The sequence below is a fragment of the Lycium barbarum genome, chromosome 11, assembly GCF_019175385.1.
Source record: "Lycium barbarum isolate Lr01 chromosome 11, ASM1917538v2, whole genome shotgun sequence".
Classification (NCBI taxonomy): domain Eukaryota; kingdom Viridiplantae; phylum Streptophyta; class Magnoliopsida; order Solanales; family Solanaceae; genus Lycium; species Lycium barbarum.
In genome coordinates, this window is record NC_083347.1 from 18493144 (window position 1) to 18513403 (window position 20260).

Genomic DNA, 20260 nt, shown 5'->3' on the forward strand with positions numbered 1-20260 from the left:
ACTAATAAATAAAGATATGAATAAGTTATACGGAGTAGTTTAACCTGTGATGGTCAATTGATCACGATTTTTAAGAGAATATCAATTAATAAGTCCTTATCATAAAATTTACAAGTAATCACTTAAGAACTTACTTGACTAAAGTTACTAATCATCAACTACAGATATGGCAATACAATATTTTATTTCTGTCTACTATGTTGGGATCTCTCAATTTTGCACAATAGAGACGGGGGATGATTAGAGTATTATATTGAAGTATTGTTTCCTCACTTGTCATAAAGCTTCTTACTAGTGGCAGATATTTTATGCTAGTACTTTAAAGCTTAATAATTATGTTTTTTTCAATAACTAATACTTCTCGTCGTACATTCATAAAATAACTTTGTTGTATTGTGAGATATTCATCAATTATTTTGGTTAAAATTAAGTCACGGTTATTGTTGTTTTTGTGAGATAATAAGAATTTGGAGTTCGACAGTTAATATGTGATACTGTAACTTTTGCTATAAAATTGGACGGCAATTTTCTTAGATATCCTTCAAAATAAAATTTACATCGTTCAATATGATATAAAAGGTACTACAAAATCACATTATTATAGTTAAACTTTTTAGGCTTAATGCATATGCGAACCCCTGAACTCGTCCTCAAGTATGTCTATCAAACACAATCTGACTTACATAGTATTCCACCTTCAATGTAACACCATGCTAATATATAAAGTCCTTTTGCAACAACTTCTATTTAAGAATTTCAGACCAATAATAATCCAATAAACCAAGAACGTTTCAGAAAATATGAACATATAAAGTGAAGAGAGCACAACTCCATGCAGGAAATTTAATATATGAGCAAAAGAAACGAAAAAATCAGTGACCAAAGTAAGAAAATCAAGTATTAGCCAAGGTTCTGTAGCTTCTATTTTCAAGGTTCAGAAAATTAACAAAGAACTTGCGAAACTTGGAGGATACACAAATTATCGAAGTTAAGATAAAACAAAACGAAATTGTTTTCTATTCTAAATACCACCTATGATTGATGTCATAGAAGAACTCTAAAGTTGCTGTAATAGCTATGAGCAACATTATTCATACTTTTGCTTGCTTGATAAGTGCAAGGTGTTTACTAAGTTCTTAACACATACTAATTTAACTCCTGCAGTGATAGATACAGGCAACACTATTCATACTTCTGCTTGCTTGATAAGTGCAAGTTATTTACTAAGTTCTTAACACATATACTAGTACTGTATAATATAACTCCTGCTGCATCTGTTCGACACGATAAGCTAATGCTGGGCTGAGATCCTGTCTGTTTCTCGCAATTTTCATCCCCTACTGGTTCCTACAGACAGAGAACCAAGAATCAGGACATTCGTCTGCGTAATCTAATTCAGCAGAGTAACATGTAAGTGTTTGAACCAAAAAAAAAAAGTCTGATATAGAGTTCACTGATCATAATTGAAAGGCAGAAGATATAAGTACTAATGTGGCCAAGACAAGATAGACACTGGCCAATGTCATACTCCCTCTGTCCCAATTTATATTACACTTTCCATTTTAATCTGTCCCAAATAGAATGATACATGTTTACATTTGTAAATAATTTAAGTTAAAACTTCTCAATGATTTACAACTATACAAATATTCATGGCTTGTTTTAGACCGCAAGTCCCAATTTCTTTTTTTCTTAAACTCCGTGTCTAGTCAAACTATATCACATAAATTGGAACGGAGGGAGTAGTACATATTCATCAGGGACAAACCTGCTGCTGCATCGAGTCTCTGAACGACAAAAATAGTTCTTTTCAAACATCTAGAAAAGAGGACCATTTCATGCTAAATATCCCTTAATAAAATGCCTTTTGGCTACCCCAAGCTCACGTTATAAAAACCTCCTGAGACGCTTCATTAATTTTGGGCGAGAAAGAAAAACTTTTTTTCAAACATTTCATGCTTGCAATCTGAAAATAGCAACCTTTTATTCTAAACAGAAATAAACAACTTGAGCAAATAGAACCGCAAAGCACTCAAAAGACATGAGGTAAATGGGAAATTCAAACTTAGGCACCACGTAGGATTTGAAAATGCAGATTCGTTACCTGCAGTAGATGTATATTCTGTGTTGACAGAAGCCACCTAGAAATTATAATGCTAACAGTTACTTTCCATACAGAATATCGGTGAAACAGTTGCGTATCTTTCCAAATACGACACAATAAAAAAATTGCAATTTTGTTCAGCTTAAAATTTCTTTACCTCAGTATGTTCATTTGTCTTGATAAATTCATTGCCACCCAAGAATTTGGCCTGGTAAGAAGAATACGAAACATGATCACGCTGGTCCTAACTCCTCAATTCACTAGTTTTTTTTTTTTCTTTTTTTTTTTGGAGGGGGTTGGTGGGAAGGGGTGAGTGTATATTGAGCTTAATTCTACTTCAGGGTCTCCTCCCCCTAAACAATAGAACTAAAAGACTGCATCAGGCTTGAGATATGCTCACTTTTGATTGTTGTATCCGTCCCAGAGCACTCAAAAGGAACTGCTCGCATACAGCAGCTTCTTGGACTGAGGTGATGTTCTCCACTTGCGGTTCGTAATGCCTGCCCCGTCCAAGGGAAAAAGTCAGTATTCCTTATAAAAAAGGGAAATCTTCTTCTCATAGATTAAAAGAGCTACATTCAGACCATAAAATTATCCCACCCTTCCTAATAGAATAGCCAAAAAACGATGCAGGATGGAAAAGAAAAGACAGGAACGAAGACAGTGAGTAACTCCTCACCTTATTTTCTCTCGTGCTTCACTTAGTCTTTGATTGAGCTTATTGAGCTTCTCCTCAAGAGCCTAATATGGAAATACATAAAAAAATTATATCAAGTTATGAGCTTGCAGTAATAGCAAATACTATAAGTTTCTAACTATTGACTGAAGGTGACTCCCTTTCTAAATATTACCCTATCTGTAGATATATCATTGGATTTTAAAGTATGCACACACAATCAACCAAAAGCTCTAAGATATTTGATTCGTAGCCTCGAGAAAGTTAAATCCTCGATACCATTTAAAAATTAACCATTCCCAAAAATGATTTCTAGGTGGCTTCTGTCAAGTTATATTCTCGTTTTCGCTGACTTATCTGTAATGCATAGTTAGTGGTTGCCATAACTGGTTAACCGACAGACTGTCAGATAGGAACACAGCGACAAAAGATAGGAACACAACGACAAAAAAGAACAACAATGTGGAAGCATCACATCTTACCTCGACACTGGCTCGTCCAATCATCAGCGTCGTAAAATATCCAGCAAAAAGACAAAAATTATTCAAAATCACGTAGAAAAAAACCAAGCAAAAAAGAAAAGAAAGAGAGAAGTCATGTATCCACTCTCATGAACTAATATACTAATACATATAAATGGAGTGCAAAAGGAGAGTGGTATACATAGCTATCTTTTCCACCATTTCTCCTTCATGTTTTGACTTTATGAGCCTCTGTGTCAAGTGCTGCAATGAATAAGGCATGTTAAGGTCAGATGAAACTCCAAAGAGTTGCCGGAAAAGGCTAACAATCAGTAAAAGATGTGTAAAAATTTAGTACCTCTTCATTTGGAATGGGTCTTCAACAATCAAATGGAGTGGGACAACAAGAACCAAAAAAAAAAATTGAGAAAGTTAGTTACACGGAATTGGCAAAGTCTAATTCATGGATTTGGCATATGAAATAAACATACCGCCTGTTCAGTTCACCAGGCCGGTTCACAATACGGAGCAGGATATCCTCAACACTACACAACCAAAGAAAATCGTATTACTTTCTGTTATTCCAAACAACCAAAAGGAAAACTAGAATATTCAAAGAAAAAAGGTCATTCTGGAAGTTCCATTCATAAGATTTAATTATTAGGATATTCACCTTCCTCTGCTAGAATAGCTGGTCACTTGACCGGTTGGAGAAAACATTAAAAGACCAACATCTGTGTCACATAAAACAGCCAACTCATTTGCCTTCTTAACAATACCATCCTTGCGCTTTGAATAGGTCTGTTGGCGGGATGTTGAATTTTCAATTTTCTTCATCACAAGCTTATTACGACCCATGACAGGATGAAAACTAGAACTGGAAGTTAGATACAAGTTTGTTCTTCAATGAACCGAGAAATATATAGAACAACAGAAAAGAAAATAAAGCAAAAAGGTCAAAGCATTTAATGCGTTGACATTCTAGTCAAACATAGTTATTGTAGGATATGTTTCCAGATTTGATTGGTCAAAGCTAATAGAAAATCTAAATTCGAATCAGCAATAGAAAGATTTTGTGAAGAAAACAGGTTTCAGTGGTAATCCTGTTATTTATGCCAAATCCTAAGTCAACAGTAAACTTTTTTGGGTGCAGCTACACACATCCACACAATTAATGAACAGAAATCTATGGGTTGAAGCCTGCTGAGTGGAAAATAGGTACTTTGGTTTGTTCTTTTTCCTCTACTATTTATTTTTTCAGGAAAATGAATGCATGAAATAACATTCTCGTAATTTCCGGTGTTCCCCGTTCTCAATACTTATTTTCTCCGTGCTGTGAATCTGGAAAAAGAATATTTATTCTTAAATCGTTAAAGCCAGCATGCACGACTTAAGAAACTAACAGTAAGTACCATTCATTCGGCTGCATGCTAGACGATTAATCATTAGAACAGCCATGACAAATGCTACATGGAAAATTAAAAGCCTACCTTTTGGAAACTCCAAGCTCTTTCTTTCAGGTAATATATTAGATAAGTCCAATTTATTACCTCTCATAGCATTTCTAGCCTATATATATAAGTTCAACATATAGGAGAATTCATATTTTGATATCTCAAGAGAAGTATACGGTGTATGCTACATATCATTCACTAGACAGAAGTAAAATAATACATCATTGAAACAAATTATCGCATCTCACTATAGAGTAAACCTATTTCTTTTTAGTAAGCCTATAGCCTTGCACCACAGAGAAACTAAGACGTCCAGTCAGGCTGATCCGGGATTTTAAGTTTATGGGTTTTGAATTAACGACTATGTTCCGAATAGATTATTTATATATATTAAGTGAATTTTTCAATGCAAATACAGAGTTTGGGCCAAAGCTACTAAGTAAACATGATACTTAATATTCTACGACAACAAAATAGTTATGAGAAACAATTGGTCATCTCACTTAGCTGATTGACTTCATTTCTTCTCATCTATCAGCTTTACCCTTGACCTAACAATAGAATTTATGTTCACAGCTTACAGGAGAAAAATTAGTATCCAGATATTTAGTTCTTTTTCTTTGTAACTGAGCAATCTCCGAAGGTCGGTGGCGCACAGTTAGAAACTCGTTCGATAACGGGCCCGCCACTCTACTCTTCTCCATATAAATACCAGGATTTTGTTTACAACAAGGTTCGAACCCATGAAGTGCGCCTAACTCACACATCATATGTCACACTTTGACCACTAAACCAAAGCCCCGGAGGCTATCCATATGTTTAGTTCTTCATATACCTATTCAAATTATAGCTCAAAACTTTATCGTGGCACCCTTTGATCCTGATACCGTAAAATCAACTCATACTGAATGGTGAAACCCAAAAATTCATCTCTTTTATCTAGTCATGAGTGAAAGGACAAGCATAGATTCATTGAGTCCATAGATTGTCTGAGCTCTAGATTATTGAATGTGAACTAAGAAAGTCATCAAAAGCCAGCAAACCTGAACCTCCACAAACTAAGCACATAACTGCCTGAAGTTGCAAGCATCTGTCATATTTGCCCAAATAATGCTATGTTAAATCCCTTTTTAAAAGCAATTATCTTTTGAATTGCAGTAAACAAATTTGTCTTCCCACTGTATCATATATATGGTTGTTTGGCACTGTACCAGCTCCACTACTTGTTGCCAAAACTAACATTTTCTCAGGCACCCGTGCAGTGTTGTCAAGCCATTTGGCTGTAGGAGTATGTCTTTCCTTTCACTCTTACCATGTGGCTGTAAATGTTTCTACATGGAAATTCCATGTTCTTGCCAATAGTTAAAACACTTGATCTACCTGAAACACTTTCCTGACTTCTATGGAAGTTATATTTGTCTCGCACATTGTCTTTCTTTTTTCTAAAGACAAAAAAGAAAAACTTAACTTTTTGTACCTTTCCCAAAAAAAAAAAAAAAAAAGACTATGTCAGTATCTCAGCACAATTGCCTGGTAAAGTTTTCTTTTTGAAATAGTAAGGTAATTTTATAAAGCCATAACTAAGAATGTGCTGTTGTATATTACATAATTACTGAGGCCCCAAAAAACAAAAATAATTCTTACATATATCTTTCCTTTTTATTTTTATTTTTTAGAACTGTCTCTCTTTTTCACATTGTTCTTAGTCTATGAATTAAATATTTAAATTTCTCTAAATTCTTCCTAAGATATCAAAGAGCTTAACCATTTTACATTCTCAACCACAGGTTTCTTGTTAGACACACATATCAAATTGATTGCAAAACCCTATCAAACATATTGACATACATACATACATACATACATAAATAAATAAATAAATACATACATACATGCATACATACATAAATACACACATACATACAACCATACATACCATTGACAATTTGCCTTGCCTGGTTTCTACCATAAAAGTCTAAAAACTACATAGATGGATGCACAAGGAAAGAATATATCTAGATTATGAAGGAGAATACAATGAACAAAACAAAATACTTTAATAGCTAGTATTTACTACCATGACCAAGTATATTTATCGGAAACTTCACCTTCTGCAGCACATAAAAAGAGACCATTCTGAGTTTGACAAAAGGAGACTGTTTGCGGAGCTCATATATACCAAAACATGCATTTGTGGTAAGCAAAAATCGGTCATATACCAGAAGGAATGTTGAGAACCAAGACTTCTTCATTTTTAATTGGCCGTATATGGAAAGACAAGCATAGAGTTTCATAGAGTCCATAGGTTGAGTTATTGAACTTTTGATTAGTGAATGCGAAGTGACGTCATATAAGCCAGAAAACGTCAACCTTCAAAACCTCACTACTCAGCTACCTGATGAGGCAGGCACCTAAAAGAAATATTTGGATCTTTGTTCTTATATGGATATGTAAACCCCTTATCAAAAGCAACGATAATTTGCATTGGAATAACTCAAATTTGTCTTTCGCGCCGTAGCATATTTGTCGTCGTGTGGCTTGGGACCAGATCCATTATTGGCCACCAAAGCCAGCATCTTCTCAAGTATTTGTGCACTGCTGTCAAGCCAGTCGGCTGCATGTCTTTCCTTTCCATCTTTTCCCACGTGGCAATATATGCTTCGACAGGGTAACATTTCTTGTTAATTGTTTAACAGTTACTCTACCTGAACATTCTCAAACCCTAGGAAGGTTTATACGTCTGGCACGTTGTTTTTCTTTTTCAAATTTTAAAAGGGAATCGAAAACTCTTTAAGTAAATTACAATTTCCTGCTAAAGTCAATACATCTCTCCTTTTGTCTTGATTCTCGTTCCTATATTTGTATTACTCCACGCATTAAATTTCCCCGGATACTTCCAAGGCTTAAAACAACTCTCATCGCCTTCCGTTATCATCAAGAAGTTTCTTGTTTGTTCTTTTTTTTTTTCTGTCTCTTTTTCGCATTCGCTCCACACATTAAATTGCCCCGGATACTTCCCAATCCTTTAAAGAGCTCTCATCACTTTCCGTTATCATCAGCAAATTTCTTGTTAGTTCTTTTTCTATCTTTTTTGCATTCGTTTCACTCCACACATTAAATTTCCCCGGATACTTCCCAAGGCTTTAAAGAGCTCCCATCACTTACCGTTATCATCAACAAGTTTCCTTTTTGTTCTTTTTCACATTCATTTTACTCCACGCATTAAATTGCCCCGGATACTTCCCAAAGGCTTCAAAGAGCTCTCATCACTTTCCGTTATCATCAACAAGTATCTTGTTTGTTCTTTTTCTCTCGTTTTCGCATCCGTTTTACTCCACACATTAAATTTCCCCAAATACTTCACAACATTCAATGTTCACTTCCCATTATCGACAAATAGTTTCTTGTTTGTTCTTTTTCTCTCTTTTTTGCATTCGTTTTACTCCACACATTAAATTTCCCCGGATACTTCCCAAGGCTTCAAAGAGCTCCCATCACTTACCGTTATCATTGACAAGTTTCCTGTTTGTTCTTTTTCACATTCATTTTACTCCACACATTAGATTGCCCCAGATACTTCCCAAGGCTTCAAAGAGCACTTATCACTTTCCGTTATCATCAGCAATTTGTTTGTTCTTTTTCTCTCTCTTTTCGCATTCATTTCACTCCACACATTAAATTGCCCCGGATACTTCCCAGTTCCCAAGGCTTCAAAAGAGCTCTCATCACTTTCCGTTATCATCAACAAGTTTCTTGTTTGTTCTTTCTCTCTTTTTCGCATTCGTTTTACTCCGCACATTAAATTTCCCCGGATACTTCCCAAGGCTTCCAAGAGCTCCCATCACTTTCTGTTATCATCAAAAAGTTTCCTGTTTGTTCTTTTTCGCATTCGTTTTACTCCACACATTAAATTGCCGCGTTCGATTGATTCAATATCCATGAATCTAGAAAAGAGGATACTTCCCAAGGCTTCAAAGAGCTCTCATCACTTTCCGTTATCATCAACAAGTTTCTTGTTTGTTCTTTTTCGCATTCGTTTCACTCCACACATTAAATTGCCCCAAATACTTTCTAACATTCCATGTTCACTTCCCATTATCATCAAGAAGTTTCTTGTTTCTTCTTTTTCTCTCTTCTTCGCATTCGTTTTACTCCACACATTAAATTTCCCCGGATATTTCCCAAGGCTTCAAAGAGCTCCCATCACTTTCTGTTATCATCAACAATTTTCTTCTTTGCTTTGATTCTCTCTTTCCCGCAATCGTCTTACTCCACACATTAAATACCCCCAAATACTTCACAACGTTCAATGTTCTCTTCCCATTATCATCAAGAAGTTTCTTGTTTTGTTTTGATTCTTCCTTTTTATTTTTGCCCTCTGTTCTCCGCACTCGCCTTACTCCATGCATTAAATTGCCCCAATACTTTCCGATGTTTCAAAGAGCTCCAATCACTTTCTATTATCATCGACAAGTTTCTTATTTGTTTTGATTCTTTCTTTTGTTGTTTTCTCTCTTTTCTGCACTCATCATACTCCACACACTAAATTTCCCCCGGGGTACTTCTCAAGATTTCAAACTCACTTCCCATTATCATCAAAAAGTTTCTTGTTAGAGATACATACACAAATTTGACCCTAAAACCCCAACAAACATAGGTCAAATGCATCCATTCCCCTGTCTGTTTTCTGTATTTGCACCCATCATAGACGGATGTACAAGGAAAGAATAAGTAATGAACAAGAACGACTGAGTCTCAAAAGACCTACAAACTCTTGGAATTCATGCTGACCTAGTGAAAGATAAGGCACAACGGAAAAACAAAGATCTAAATACGTGATTATCAATTAGTTGGGAACATGTTCTAGACATTTTAGTACGTTTGCTTTAGGTCCTATGCTTTCTAAGAGCCTTTTAGCCCTATTAAAAGATTTTTATGCCAGTAGAAAATGAAGATAACTTCTTGTACTTTTCATTTTTACTTTTCATTTTGTATAATGTCGGCTTGAGATGAATTTAAATAGAGAAACTTGATCAGTGAGGGTTGATATAGCCGGCCGCATCTTGTTTTGGTTTGAGGTATAGTTATTATTATATGAGAATAAGAGTGAATAGGACCAAAAACATTTCATGGCTAGTATTCACCAGTAGGAGCCACATCAAATGAAGGAAGTTCAATTGAATCCCTTTCGTCAGAAATTATACTAAGCAAAAAAGGGCAGCCCGGTGCACTAAGCTCCCGCTATGCGCGGGTCCGGGAAAGGGCCGGACCACAAGGGTCTATTGTACGCAGCCTTACCTTGCAGAAATGCAACAGGTTGTTTCCACGGCTCGAACCCGTGACCTCCTGGTCACGTGGCAGCAACTTTACCCGTTACGCCAAGGCTCCCTTCAGAAATTATACTAAGTAAATAGGGCAAAAATAAATATTATTTGTATATATGAAAAAAAAAATGAAAATCCCCTTGACCTAAGAGAGCCTTTTTCATTATCATGACAATGATGATTTACATTGTAAGTTCAAACCCGTTTGTGGAGTTCTTACAATTTTTTTAATCTCCCTACTAAAAATCCTAGCTCCGACACTGATACTATTCACCAACATGACTTGGCATACTAATCAAAAGCCTCACTCCTTGCAGCATAAAAAAAGAGACCCTGCTGAATTTTTATACCAAACACATGCATTTGAATTTTGAGGCAAGCAGATAATAGCACTAATTGTTTTCAACCTTAAGTTTCTCTTCTTGCATGGGGATGAAAGGAGAAACAAAATCCAAGCAAGAAATTAGTTATGAACTATGCAAATAGCAACAAAAAAAAAGAAGGGGACGTTACAAAAGCGTACCTGGAAGTTGAGTTGATCAAGAATGGCGATGAATGTAACGTAAAAAATAAGGAATTATATAATCGATGAAACTCATAAACAGTAAAGAGGCAGAGTTTGTCTTTCTTCGTTGGTTGCACTGCACGTGTGCGAGAGCTTCTGAAAATGCGTGAGCTAATCTACTACCTAAATCTGGCTAACAGTGGAGTAATTAATCTTTTTACGTGGCATATAATCTGTGTGTTCCAATTTATGTGGCACCGTTAGAATTTCGAGATTCAAACTTTTAAATTTTGACCTGAATTCAAAAAGCTTTAAGTTTGTCAAATAAAATTTATATATTTAGAAACTACGTCAATAATACTATAAATCACAATAATTAACAACTTAAAATATTTAAAAATGCATATAAATAAATTTCGGTCAAAGAAAAACTTAATTGACTCTCAAAATCTGAAATGTGTGTATAAATTGGGACGGAGTATTTTTTTTTTTTAAGTAATACGACTAAACTTATGAGCCGCTTGGATAGAGATATTGTTGAAGCTTGGAAAAAAAAGTTTTTAAATTTGAAGTTAAAAATGATATTTGAAAAATTAATGTCGTGTTCAAACATACATTTCACTTATTAAAAAAAAAAAGTTGAAGTTTCGTGAGAGGGGCAAGAATTAAAATTTTGAAATTCATCTTCAAAAATTGCCTTAAAAATCACTCCAATATATAACCTAATAATTTTTACAAAAATTCTTTTTTGCAAGAAGAAAAGAAGTTTCGTTTCCAAAACGGGCCCGTAAGTTTCAAGTAATTGCGATTTTATATGTAAATATATAAAATCTTGAAAGTCACGAGAATTGGGTTACTAATGATTGTAATTTCATGGTGCAAGATTTTGAATCCCATCAAGCTATCCTTGTTGGGAATTCAGAAATTGCAAGCATTTCAATGGAGATCTTTTTTTTTTTTTTTTTTTGATGACATGGGAATCCACAGTCACAGGGTAAACCCAGCTCCTGTGCAATAGCTCGCAAACCACACAGGAGAGATAACCCGCACTAGGCAAACCCGGTGCGACGAGCTCGACCCAGAAGGCAAATCTCCTACGGTTGTAGGCAGGGGGTTTCGAACCTAAGACCTCCATTATGAAAGCTCCATGCTCAACCAACTGAGTCACCCTCGCGGGTTTTTCATTGAAGATCTCTAGAGTAAGTTATTTATCTTATTGTATTATTAATAATTAAGAATTTTCTTATATTAGCTGGAACAATCTTACAAATTGCAAATTTCTAAATTCTATTCTTTACTATATTGAGAGAGCGCCTAATGCAGTTTAAAAATCATAAAAAGGAAAAAGTATCATGTCAATTTTCTACTTAAATTCTTTGATTAAGAAAACTGAAAAAGCAAGATAATGCACATACGTTCAATTGTGACTTGTGATTGCTTAATACTTATAAGGAATTAATGAGCATAACATCCCCTTAAACTTACAAGTCGGACCATCTTAAATCTTAATCCTTAAAATAGCATATCAACATACAAGATGTGTTAGCATAATATGCTCGTCCATTCTTACTAAGAAATTCAAAAGTCTAACTAATGCAAAATGCATATGAATTAGTTCCAAGAATGCAGCCAGAATTTTGGGTAGAGATGGGTTATATTTTAATAGGTTTATTAAAGTTCTAATTGTGAAGGAATCGGCGTGTGCGCTGGAGATCGATCATTATGAGCTATACTTGGACGTGAGGGGTATCCATTCCCTTGACTCACGTTGACAAGATATTGACTCCATGATTAGTTGAACAAAAGTTGTTGAATTAGCCTATTTTTTGCGTGTACCAATTGAATAATTTGTATTTTAAATATATCCCGAATTTGTGCCATTGTCTTTTCCAAGACATGCTAGAGAAAAGTTTGGTTTCTAGGAGTGCTGTGTCGCAGGAATGCTCCCTTAGAGAAGCTGTTTCATGTTGGCATACCAAATATTATCTCTTAATTAGCATAAGAATGAATGGAATTATGTATTTACATTGGTGACAAAAGTATATCATCATTTATTCTGAAAGTAGTATTTTTCTTTATCTCTTTTCGTCTCTTTTGTAACATTCAATTAGTCATTACACATACCAGAACTAATTTTTGGTTTCCCATCCGGTGTCCGGTACCCGCATTGGGGTCCGACTAAATCCGGATTCGTGTCGATTTGTCCCACATTGAGGGGGCAAGACACTCTCTACCAAAGGTGGCTCCGTACCCAAGGGGTTTCAAACCCGAGACCTAACTAATTAGAAGTACACTTCATCTCGGGAGAAATACGATGGGGAAGAGCTAATTCAAACCCCTCCGGTAAATAACAACAACCCCCACGTCCCACGTTCAATCCCCTCCCCCCCCCCCCCCCCCCCCCGCGCCTTTTTTTTTTTTTTTTTTTTTTTTACACTATTAGCAAGAACCTGTTTCATGCCATATCTTCTTACATGGACCAAAGCTAATTACAAGTATAGCTTTCTAGCATTTCCAACAACATACTTGTGGGTCAAGTATTTCCAGCTTTTCATTGATGATTTCTTTTCAACATTACTACACCGATTTGGCAAGGCATAGTTGCATCCTTGTATTAATATAAGACAGACATTTAGATTCTCATACTAACATGTATGAGTTATATTCTATCTGAGATTTAATGTGAAGTACATAAAGAGTATATTATAGATACAAAAGTCCCCTATATATCTTCACATTCAGATTTACATATAATGCAGATGCATAATATGACTTCCCCGCAAGTCAAGAATGATGAGTCTTCTATGGCAAAGTAGGTGTCAGTTAGAGAGAAAGAATTTGTTAAGCAGCCTATCCCAGTATTCAGCCAATATACCGCCAACTCTTGCATCTGTCTGTTCATCCCATGGGAATGGTTCTGTTCGTTTGGTTGCTTCAAGATATTCATCCATTGAAATCTCCCCTTTTGATCTGCTCATTGGAGCTGGTTTTTCATATTCTGAACAGTAATCCTGTACAAGACACCAATCACAGGAATTAGATACTCGAGGCATTCTAACACCGACCCCCACCACCTCATCATTTTTCCCACGAAAAGTTAAAGAGGCTACTTACCAGATCGGCATGCATTTTCTTGACAAATGTTTTGAAAGTCTTGAAGTTCCTGCTCTGAAGGAGTTTTTCTGATAATCGAAGGTAAGTCAACCCAGCCATCTTTAGTTTTGGTGGACCGTTTTTGTTGATACCATTTGGCCTAGCATTTAGAAGGATTTGGTTGTAGGCATAGCCGTCATATCTTGAAAGTGCATTCTCACCTGCTACGTCAATGTTCTCTTTCCAGCCAACACTCAAAACCTGTACATAATCAGGTGAAGTCCTGGTCAATTACAGTCCTAGTTGGCGAAAAAAACGTTTAGTCTTTCCTATGCAAAATTTGGTCTCTGAGAAACTGTTATAAGGTCAAGTCATAGTTTCCAAGATCTACTCTGGATGCGACAATTGCAAAAAAACATTCAGCTCTCTTTCTAATCTAACCTGCTGAACTAGCTCTTGTGCACCACACTTAGCATAAGCTGGATGTTCTGAATTCCTCATCTCAAGGCAAGTGAAATTAAAGGTACCATAGTGCCTCGATAACATCCTCGCTATCGGTCGATACCCATCACGATTATCCAAATTATAATATCCTGCTGTTAGCTCTGCAGCATGGCTGGCATCTTTGTACCACCAGTGAATTCCTGCTACCTACATGAGCAAAATTGACAGAAGGGAAAATTCTCTTAGCTAGTGCTGTCAAAAGGGATCAGCAAAAATTATAGAATTTCCAGGTGGACGAAGACTTGCTTTCGCTGATAGCTTCACTTTGCATCCCAGGAAAGCTTTGTTTGCTTCATCAAGGATCTGATCTCCGTGAAGCAATAGCTTGCTAGAGTACCAGTTCAAGAAGAACTTCCCTTTCTCTGTAAGGTATGTACCACTTGGTCCAAAGAATCCTGTTTCGGCAGGTATATTATTATATGTTCCTGCATCATCTGGAAGATCCCACTCCGAGTGGCCTGCCTTTGTGGCTGCTTCCTTGAAATCTGTCCTCATATACTTGTCGTAACACTGCAACATTTAATTAGAAAAATGAATAAGAAGTAACAAATCTTGAGTCACAAAGTGGTTGATCTTTATTTAGCATAAGAATTTGGGGTAATACATTTTGGACCGCTCAAAAGAATAATATACATATTATATACATAGAATATACACAAAGTGTAGAGATTTTGTACGTTCTGGATAGCGCCTGTGATTAATTTCGGCCGACAGGTCAAAATTGAAAAGAGCCCTAAGGATTTCCTATAGCAGTTTGCACCAAGTCTGACCTGAAATTTTCCAATGCCAGGGAATTTCCATCCTTGAGACTGAGTATACGAGGGATATCTAAGCTCACCAGCAGGACCAAGTCCGACCTCTATGTCTACTATGCCTCCAGCTTCCAAGAAGTCAGACATGTTCTCTCTAAAGCTCCTCATGTAGTCACTGTAAATCTAAATGCATCAGGAATTTTAAGTAGAGCCTAAGCTCAAAAGCAATACGTCTATCGGGATCTGAGCGTGAGAGTTGGATCGATCCTTCTGATAATTACCTGGACAGCAGTTCGACCTTCAAACAGAGGTTGGTTATCGACAGCAAGTGAGAGGCATTCCTTGTTCCTTGTACCAGCCCGATTAGTATAGAAAATATCAGGGTTGTTTTCTCCGATTGCTAGTACCCATTTGGGTATAGGAATGAAAACATCATCTCCAATATTGCCACCACATTGGTGGAATGACATAATAGCTTGTATTTTTAGGCCAGTCTTTTGAACAAGTTGGAACAAGCTCCTGTAGGCAGACCAATTATATTGCCTGGGGCTGTTGGCCTCTACAATTCCCCACCAGACATCCACCATGATCCCGTCAACTCCGGCTGCTCTCAGCTCCTTGAACTGCTTCTCACACTTATCTTGGTCTCGAAAAACATTGTCCACTGAAATAACATCTAACTGTTTGTCACCAGCAGAAAAGAAGAAACGGAAAATGTTAAAACTAGCATTTGCATCAGTGTTGTGGTTTCATGCTCTACGACAAGGTTTATGACTTACTGGAAGCATTACATAAACAGGCACATAGTTGGCTAAAGGGACACCGCTAGATGTTGGACTCGTTGCCTGCATAACAAAAGAAACCAAGAGATGCTTTACAGTTGAATTCTTAGGAAAAGACAATGTAGATGCTGCAGCTTGGCATTCTATCTCCATTCTGTTTTGTGACTATATGCATAATTGTTTCTCTACCTCATTAGATTTCTCCCAAAAGTTGCATAATCTTAGACTCACAAAAGATTAGCCTAGTCGAAATATCAAACTTCTCACCATGGAATATCAAGGAATTACTATCAAACAGAATTTACTTATGGTAAAGATTAGATCAAGAAAAATATGACTATAGACCCCTTTTAACCAACTGTGAGATGGGCTGAGAACCATGAAGTCTCAGGTTCAATTCCTAGCCTAAGGCAAATAACAATATTACTCCTGGGTGATTTCTTCCAATCTGTCCAAACATTTGTGGACAAAGTTACCGGGGTAGCATGTGCCCCGTGGAATCAGTCCCCGGGCACCAACGTTAAAAAAATAAAATATTGACTCCTTGACGATGACAGAAAACTTTCAACCTGCTGAGCCACCATCAACAAGCCTACGGTTACTATATTGATAAATCAACAACAACAACATACCCAGTGTAATCTCACAAGTGAGGTCTAGGGAGGGTGGAGTGTACGCAGCCTTACCCCTACATTGATAAATCCTACTCCTAAATTGCCAAAAGCTGCTACTTTATCCAACCACTGCCGAGGGTCTTACAGAAACAGCCTCTCTACCTCTCAAGGTAGGGGTAAGGTCAGACGCGAATCCAGAATTTCTAGAACATGGGTGCCCCACCGAAAAAAGAAGTCAAAAATGTATTAAGTGGGAATTGCTCCCTAGTCCTCTAGATAAATAACTCAATCTTCAAGCAAGTGCATCATTTAGCCTTTTTGTAGCATGGATTCCAACAGGTAAGGTCTGCGTACACTCTACCCTCTCCGAGCCCCCCACTTTGTGGGATTACACTGGGTATGTTATTGTTGTTGCTACTTTATCCAACCACGTAAGAGTATCATTTTCTTACAGAACTACCACAGACACATCATATACATTGGTAAACTACCAGAGCCAAAAATCATCCAAAATGCACTATCACCTCTAATTTTACAGTCTCTTCAGAAAACAGGTAGACAAAAGACACAAAATTTAAGCTATTCAAATTCCTTTATAAGAGAACAGAACAGAGAGGAATATGTTTTTACCTTCACTGCTTCTGGCGCAACGGCTCGAGTAGTTCCAGTCTTTCGATTACAAGAAAATGTGAGATTCTGCCGGAAAAGTTGTTTTCTTGCCAGCTTCAATTTCTTAATCATGACAATGGACAATTCTTGGTGTGGAAATCCCATTACCTCTGGCAAAACACCTATATTTGAAATTCCAATACTTGCCATGCTGATATTCATCTAATATCAACTAATTTCCCCCTCTGGCTAAAAGATTTAACGATATACTATGTGAATTTATAGCATTGCAAAATGAAATGTTAAAAATATCTAGGCTAAAGACATTCATCGAATATAAGCACACCCTTATGGAACAAATTTTTGTGGCCTGCAATGTTTTTATATGTGTGGATCCTAAAATTTGATTTTGAAGAAATGGAATATTCTAGCTATTACCACTAGTAGTACTTGAAAACAAGAATATCAGTTGTAGAGAGTTTCATGTATGTACGTACATCCAAAGTGTTCTCTTTGGTTTTTGTCGTTTTCCTGGTTGCCCTTTTTCAGCTTTTGCACCAATTATGTTCACATCATCACATGAATGCAAAATGAACAAATTTCATGCCCTAAGGAGTGTGTATTTTGAAAAATAAATATATTTCTCCTATTAAATTGTTACTTGAAAAAGAAAAAAAATCCAAAAGTGGATTTCCAATTTTACCCTGCCTAGAAGTTGCTGTACTCTATTACCCTATATTGACGACACGTGCTAGCATTATAAGCAAAACCACCATACAAGCTAGGGATGTCAAAAAAAAAATATGAAAAACCGACCTAACCGACTGAATCTAACCATATCGAACTGATTTATAATGTTTTTTCAATAAAATCGTAGATTTTTATTTAAGCTTATAACCGTCCCGAACAATTAGGGTGGTCTTTTTAATTTATAAAAAAATCAAAAAATTCCCGAACCGAACCGAACCGAATAGCCTTACATGTATGAAATATATTTTATATATTACAAATATGTTAAATTGAATACATAAAATATATTTTATAATTTCTGTTTCAAATATAAAAAAGAATTTTGGCCACTAAATTTTGGGCCTCTAGTTGATTGGATTTAGTTTCAAAAGGATACCTCATATGCATAGTCATACGGTCATAGATTTAGATGATTTAAGTAGGCATTTTTGGTTATAGTTAGCACTAATAGAAGTTTACCTCCATTTGTCTCCTCTACTATGTTGTTTGATGTACATGTATCAAATTCAAGTTGTGGTTTCTGTGTCCTACAAGGTAATGTTTGTTTTGGCTCAATTCAACATTGTTGTCTTTGGCAAGTTATTCTTCTCCCTGGTCAATCAGTGAGGATTCACGTCGCGATGATGCCATCGTTGTTGTCTTGCTACTTGATATAACACATTTCAGTTTAATTACTTTGTGTAGTTTTTTTAATAGCTTTTACATTAAATATTTCATAAGAAACAAATAGAAGTTTTATTTGATGGTGTACTACAAATAGGTTTGTGGAGGTCTGTGTCGTTACATTTTAATGGTGGTGTATTCTTAGGTGACACTTTAAAACTAAAATAATCGAAAATTAAAAACTAAAATAACCGAAAATTAACCGAACGGTACCGATACCGAAGAAAAACCGAGATGATGGGACGGTCTCGAAAAGTCTAATTTTGATTATAAAAAATAAAATAACCGAAGTATTGGGATGGTATAATTTTTTAAAAATAACGACCGAACCATCCCATTAACACCCCTAATACAAGCAATGAAAGCACATGTACTCATTGACTCAAGCAAGCTATATGCTTCTTAGCTGTAGAGAGAAAATACAAAGGTTTGTTTCCCCTCTAAGTAGCGTTTGGCCGTGAAAATTAAATATTTTTCACTCTTTTGGAATTTTGAAGTTGGAGTTCAAGATGGAATTGTGTTTGGTTATAATTTTTGTAAAAAATATTTGGTTATTTAAATGTAATGAAAGTGAAAACAAGATTTTAGGTGCTTTCCAAATTTCAAATACAACTTCAAGCTGTATTTGGAGTTTTTATTGCCAGATGTTGATTTTCATAAAGAGTAAAAAAAAAATCGAAAAAAGATGAAAAATCCTCATGGCCAAGTGGGTCCTAAATATGTGTATTTAAGGAGTTGCACCTAAGCATTATCATTCCTAAGAAACGCCAATTTTTTGTAGTAAGAAAATTAATAATATCCACTCCAGTCGAACCATAGATGTGATAGGGGCCTTGTGTAATTTATCTAAACAAGAAAGAAACTTCTTCTCCTAAAAAGAATTTCTTATTTAGAGTTGCCAAGAGATATATCCATCTTTTTATCATTCTTCAATATTTTCATATTATTAACATGGGTTCTATTTTATTGCAGGTAAGTGGCAAAGAAACAGGTCAAATCAATTTGCAAAAAATTATCTTTTGTTTGGACTCAAAGTGTATTTAAATATTAATAGTATATTTTAATAATATATGCGCAATAAAGCAAAATACCCAATATCTAGATTATACTTTTGGCATAATAGATGTGAGGATTCTCTTATATAACCAACCAAGTCAACGGAGGGTAGCCCGGCTATTCGATTCCGGCCAGTTATTGGAGAAGATGTAATGAATGCGGTATTATAAAGTTCCTTGGGAAAGGCAAACTGCTGAATGGAGTAAATCGTAGGGAAACTTTCGTAGATATACCTTGGTCAATTAATTTACCAAGGTGGCTGAAGTATACGCTATACGCTTATATGTTGTGTATAAGTATGTATATTATATAAATAGTATACGTATATCTAATATAAAGTATACACTATCTATACATTATCTACATTGTAAAACAGATAATAAAATGGTATTTGACTGAAATTTTCCTAAATTGTACTATTGTTACATTGATTGACCCAACTTATTTGCAGGAATTTGGGCCTATTGCACGTTGCTCTACAATGTAGAAGATTGTTGCCAGAGTTTTCACAAGAAGGTTGAAGATAGTTAGTTGACAATTCAGTGTCTCCTTCTCAATCTGTCTTTATAAAGGAAAAAAATGCCGGGATAATGTTATTATGGCCCGTGAATTGATCAAATGATATAAACAAACATTAGTATCTCCTAGATGCATGACCAAAATCGACATTAGGAAAGCTTATGATTCGGTTGAATGAAGCTTTTTGAGGGTGTTGCTACTAGAGTTTGGGATCCTAATTAAAATGGTGAATCAAATCATCGAGTGTGTCAGCACTGTAAGTTACACTCTATTAATTAATAATGGTGGATTGACTCTAGATTTCATCCCCCCCAAAAAAAAAAAAAAAAAGGCAGGGCTATGTCACCCTAGCTATTGAAGGAAAATACAATCCACCGAAAACACATAATTCTCC

At 35.8% G+C, this 20260-nt stretch overlaps 2 protein-coding genes across 7 annotated transcripts; both read right to left on the bottom strand.

Moving 5' to 3' along the window:
• Positions 1–898: 898 nt before the first annotated feature.
• On the bottom strand, positions 899–6567 carry LOC132616841 (uncharacterized). Of its 3 annotated transcripts, XR_009573425.1 has the most exons (9): positions 5739–6567; positions 3915–4118; positions 3733–3786; positions 3600–3618; positions 3444–3505; positions 2784–2845; positions 2505–2604; positions 2262–2312; positions 899–1347 (listed from the first exon to the last, which is right to left on the bottom strand). XR_009573425.1 is itself a non-coding variant. In XM_060331565.1 (6 exons), exons 1-6 carry the CDS (start codon positions 3284–3286, stop codon positions 1331–1333), a joined length of 291 nt encoding a protein of 96 aa, XP_060187548.1. In that variant the 5' UTR covers positions 3287–3427; the 3' UTR covers positions 899–1330. The 3 variants fall into 3 exon arrangements, 2 of the variants coding, with proteins under 2 accessions (XP_060187548.1, XP_060187547.1); XM_060331565.1 differs by lacking the exons at positions 3444–3505; positions 3600–3618; positions 3733–3786; positions 3915–4118; positions 5739–6567 and adding exons at positions 2105–2141; positions 3263–3427; XM_060331564.1 differs by lacking the exons at positions 3444–3505; positions 3600–3618; positions 3733–3786; positions 3915–4118; positions 5739–6567 and adding an exon at positions 3263–3437.
• Positions 6568–13155: 6588 nt separating this feature from the next.
• On the bottom strand, positions 13156–17437 carry LOC132618105 (beta-amylase-like). Of its 4 annotated transcripts, none has more exons than XM_060333162.1 (8): positions 16900–17437; positions 15653–15718; positions 15155–15553; positions 14892–15056; positions 14364–14631; positions 14059–14264; positions 13639–13878; positions 13156–13535 (listed from the first exon to the last, which is right to left on the bottom strand). In XM_060333162.1, the coding sequence occupies exons 1-8, from the start codon at positions 17098–17100 to the stop codon at positions 13344–13346; spliced, it is 1737 nt and encodes a 578-aa protein (XP_060189145.1). In that variant the 5' UTR covers positions 17101–17437; the 3' UTR covers positions 13156–13343. The 4 variants fall into 4 exon arrangements, with proteins under 4 accessions (XP_060189145.1, XP_060189147.1, XP_060189144.1 ...); XM_060333164.1 differs by having other exon boundaries at positions 14059–14268; positions 14368–14631; positions 15155–15537; positions 16900–17434; XM_060333161.1 differs by having other exon boundaries at positions 14059–14268; positions 14368–14631; positions 16900–17433.
• Positions 17438–20260: the final 2823 nt, after the last annotated feature.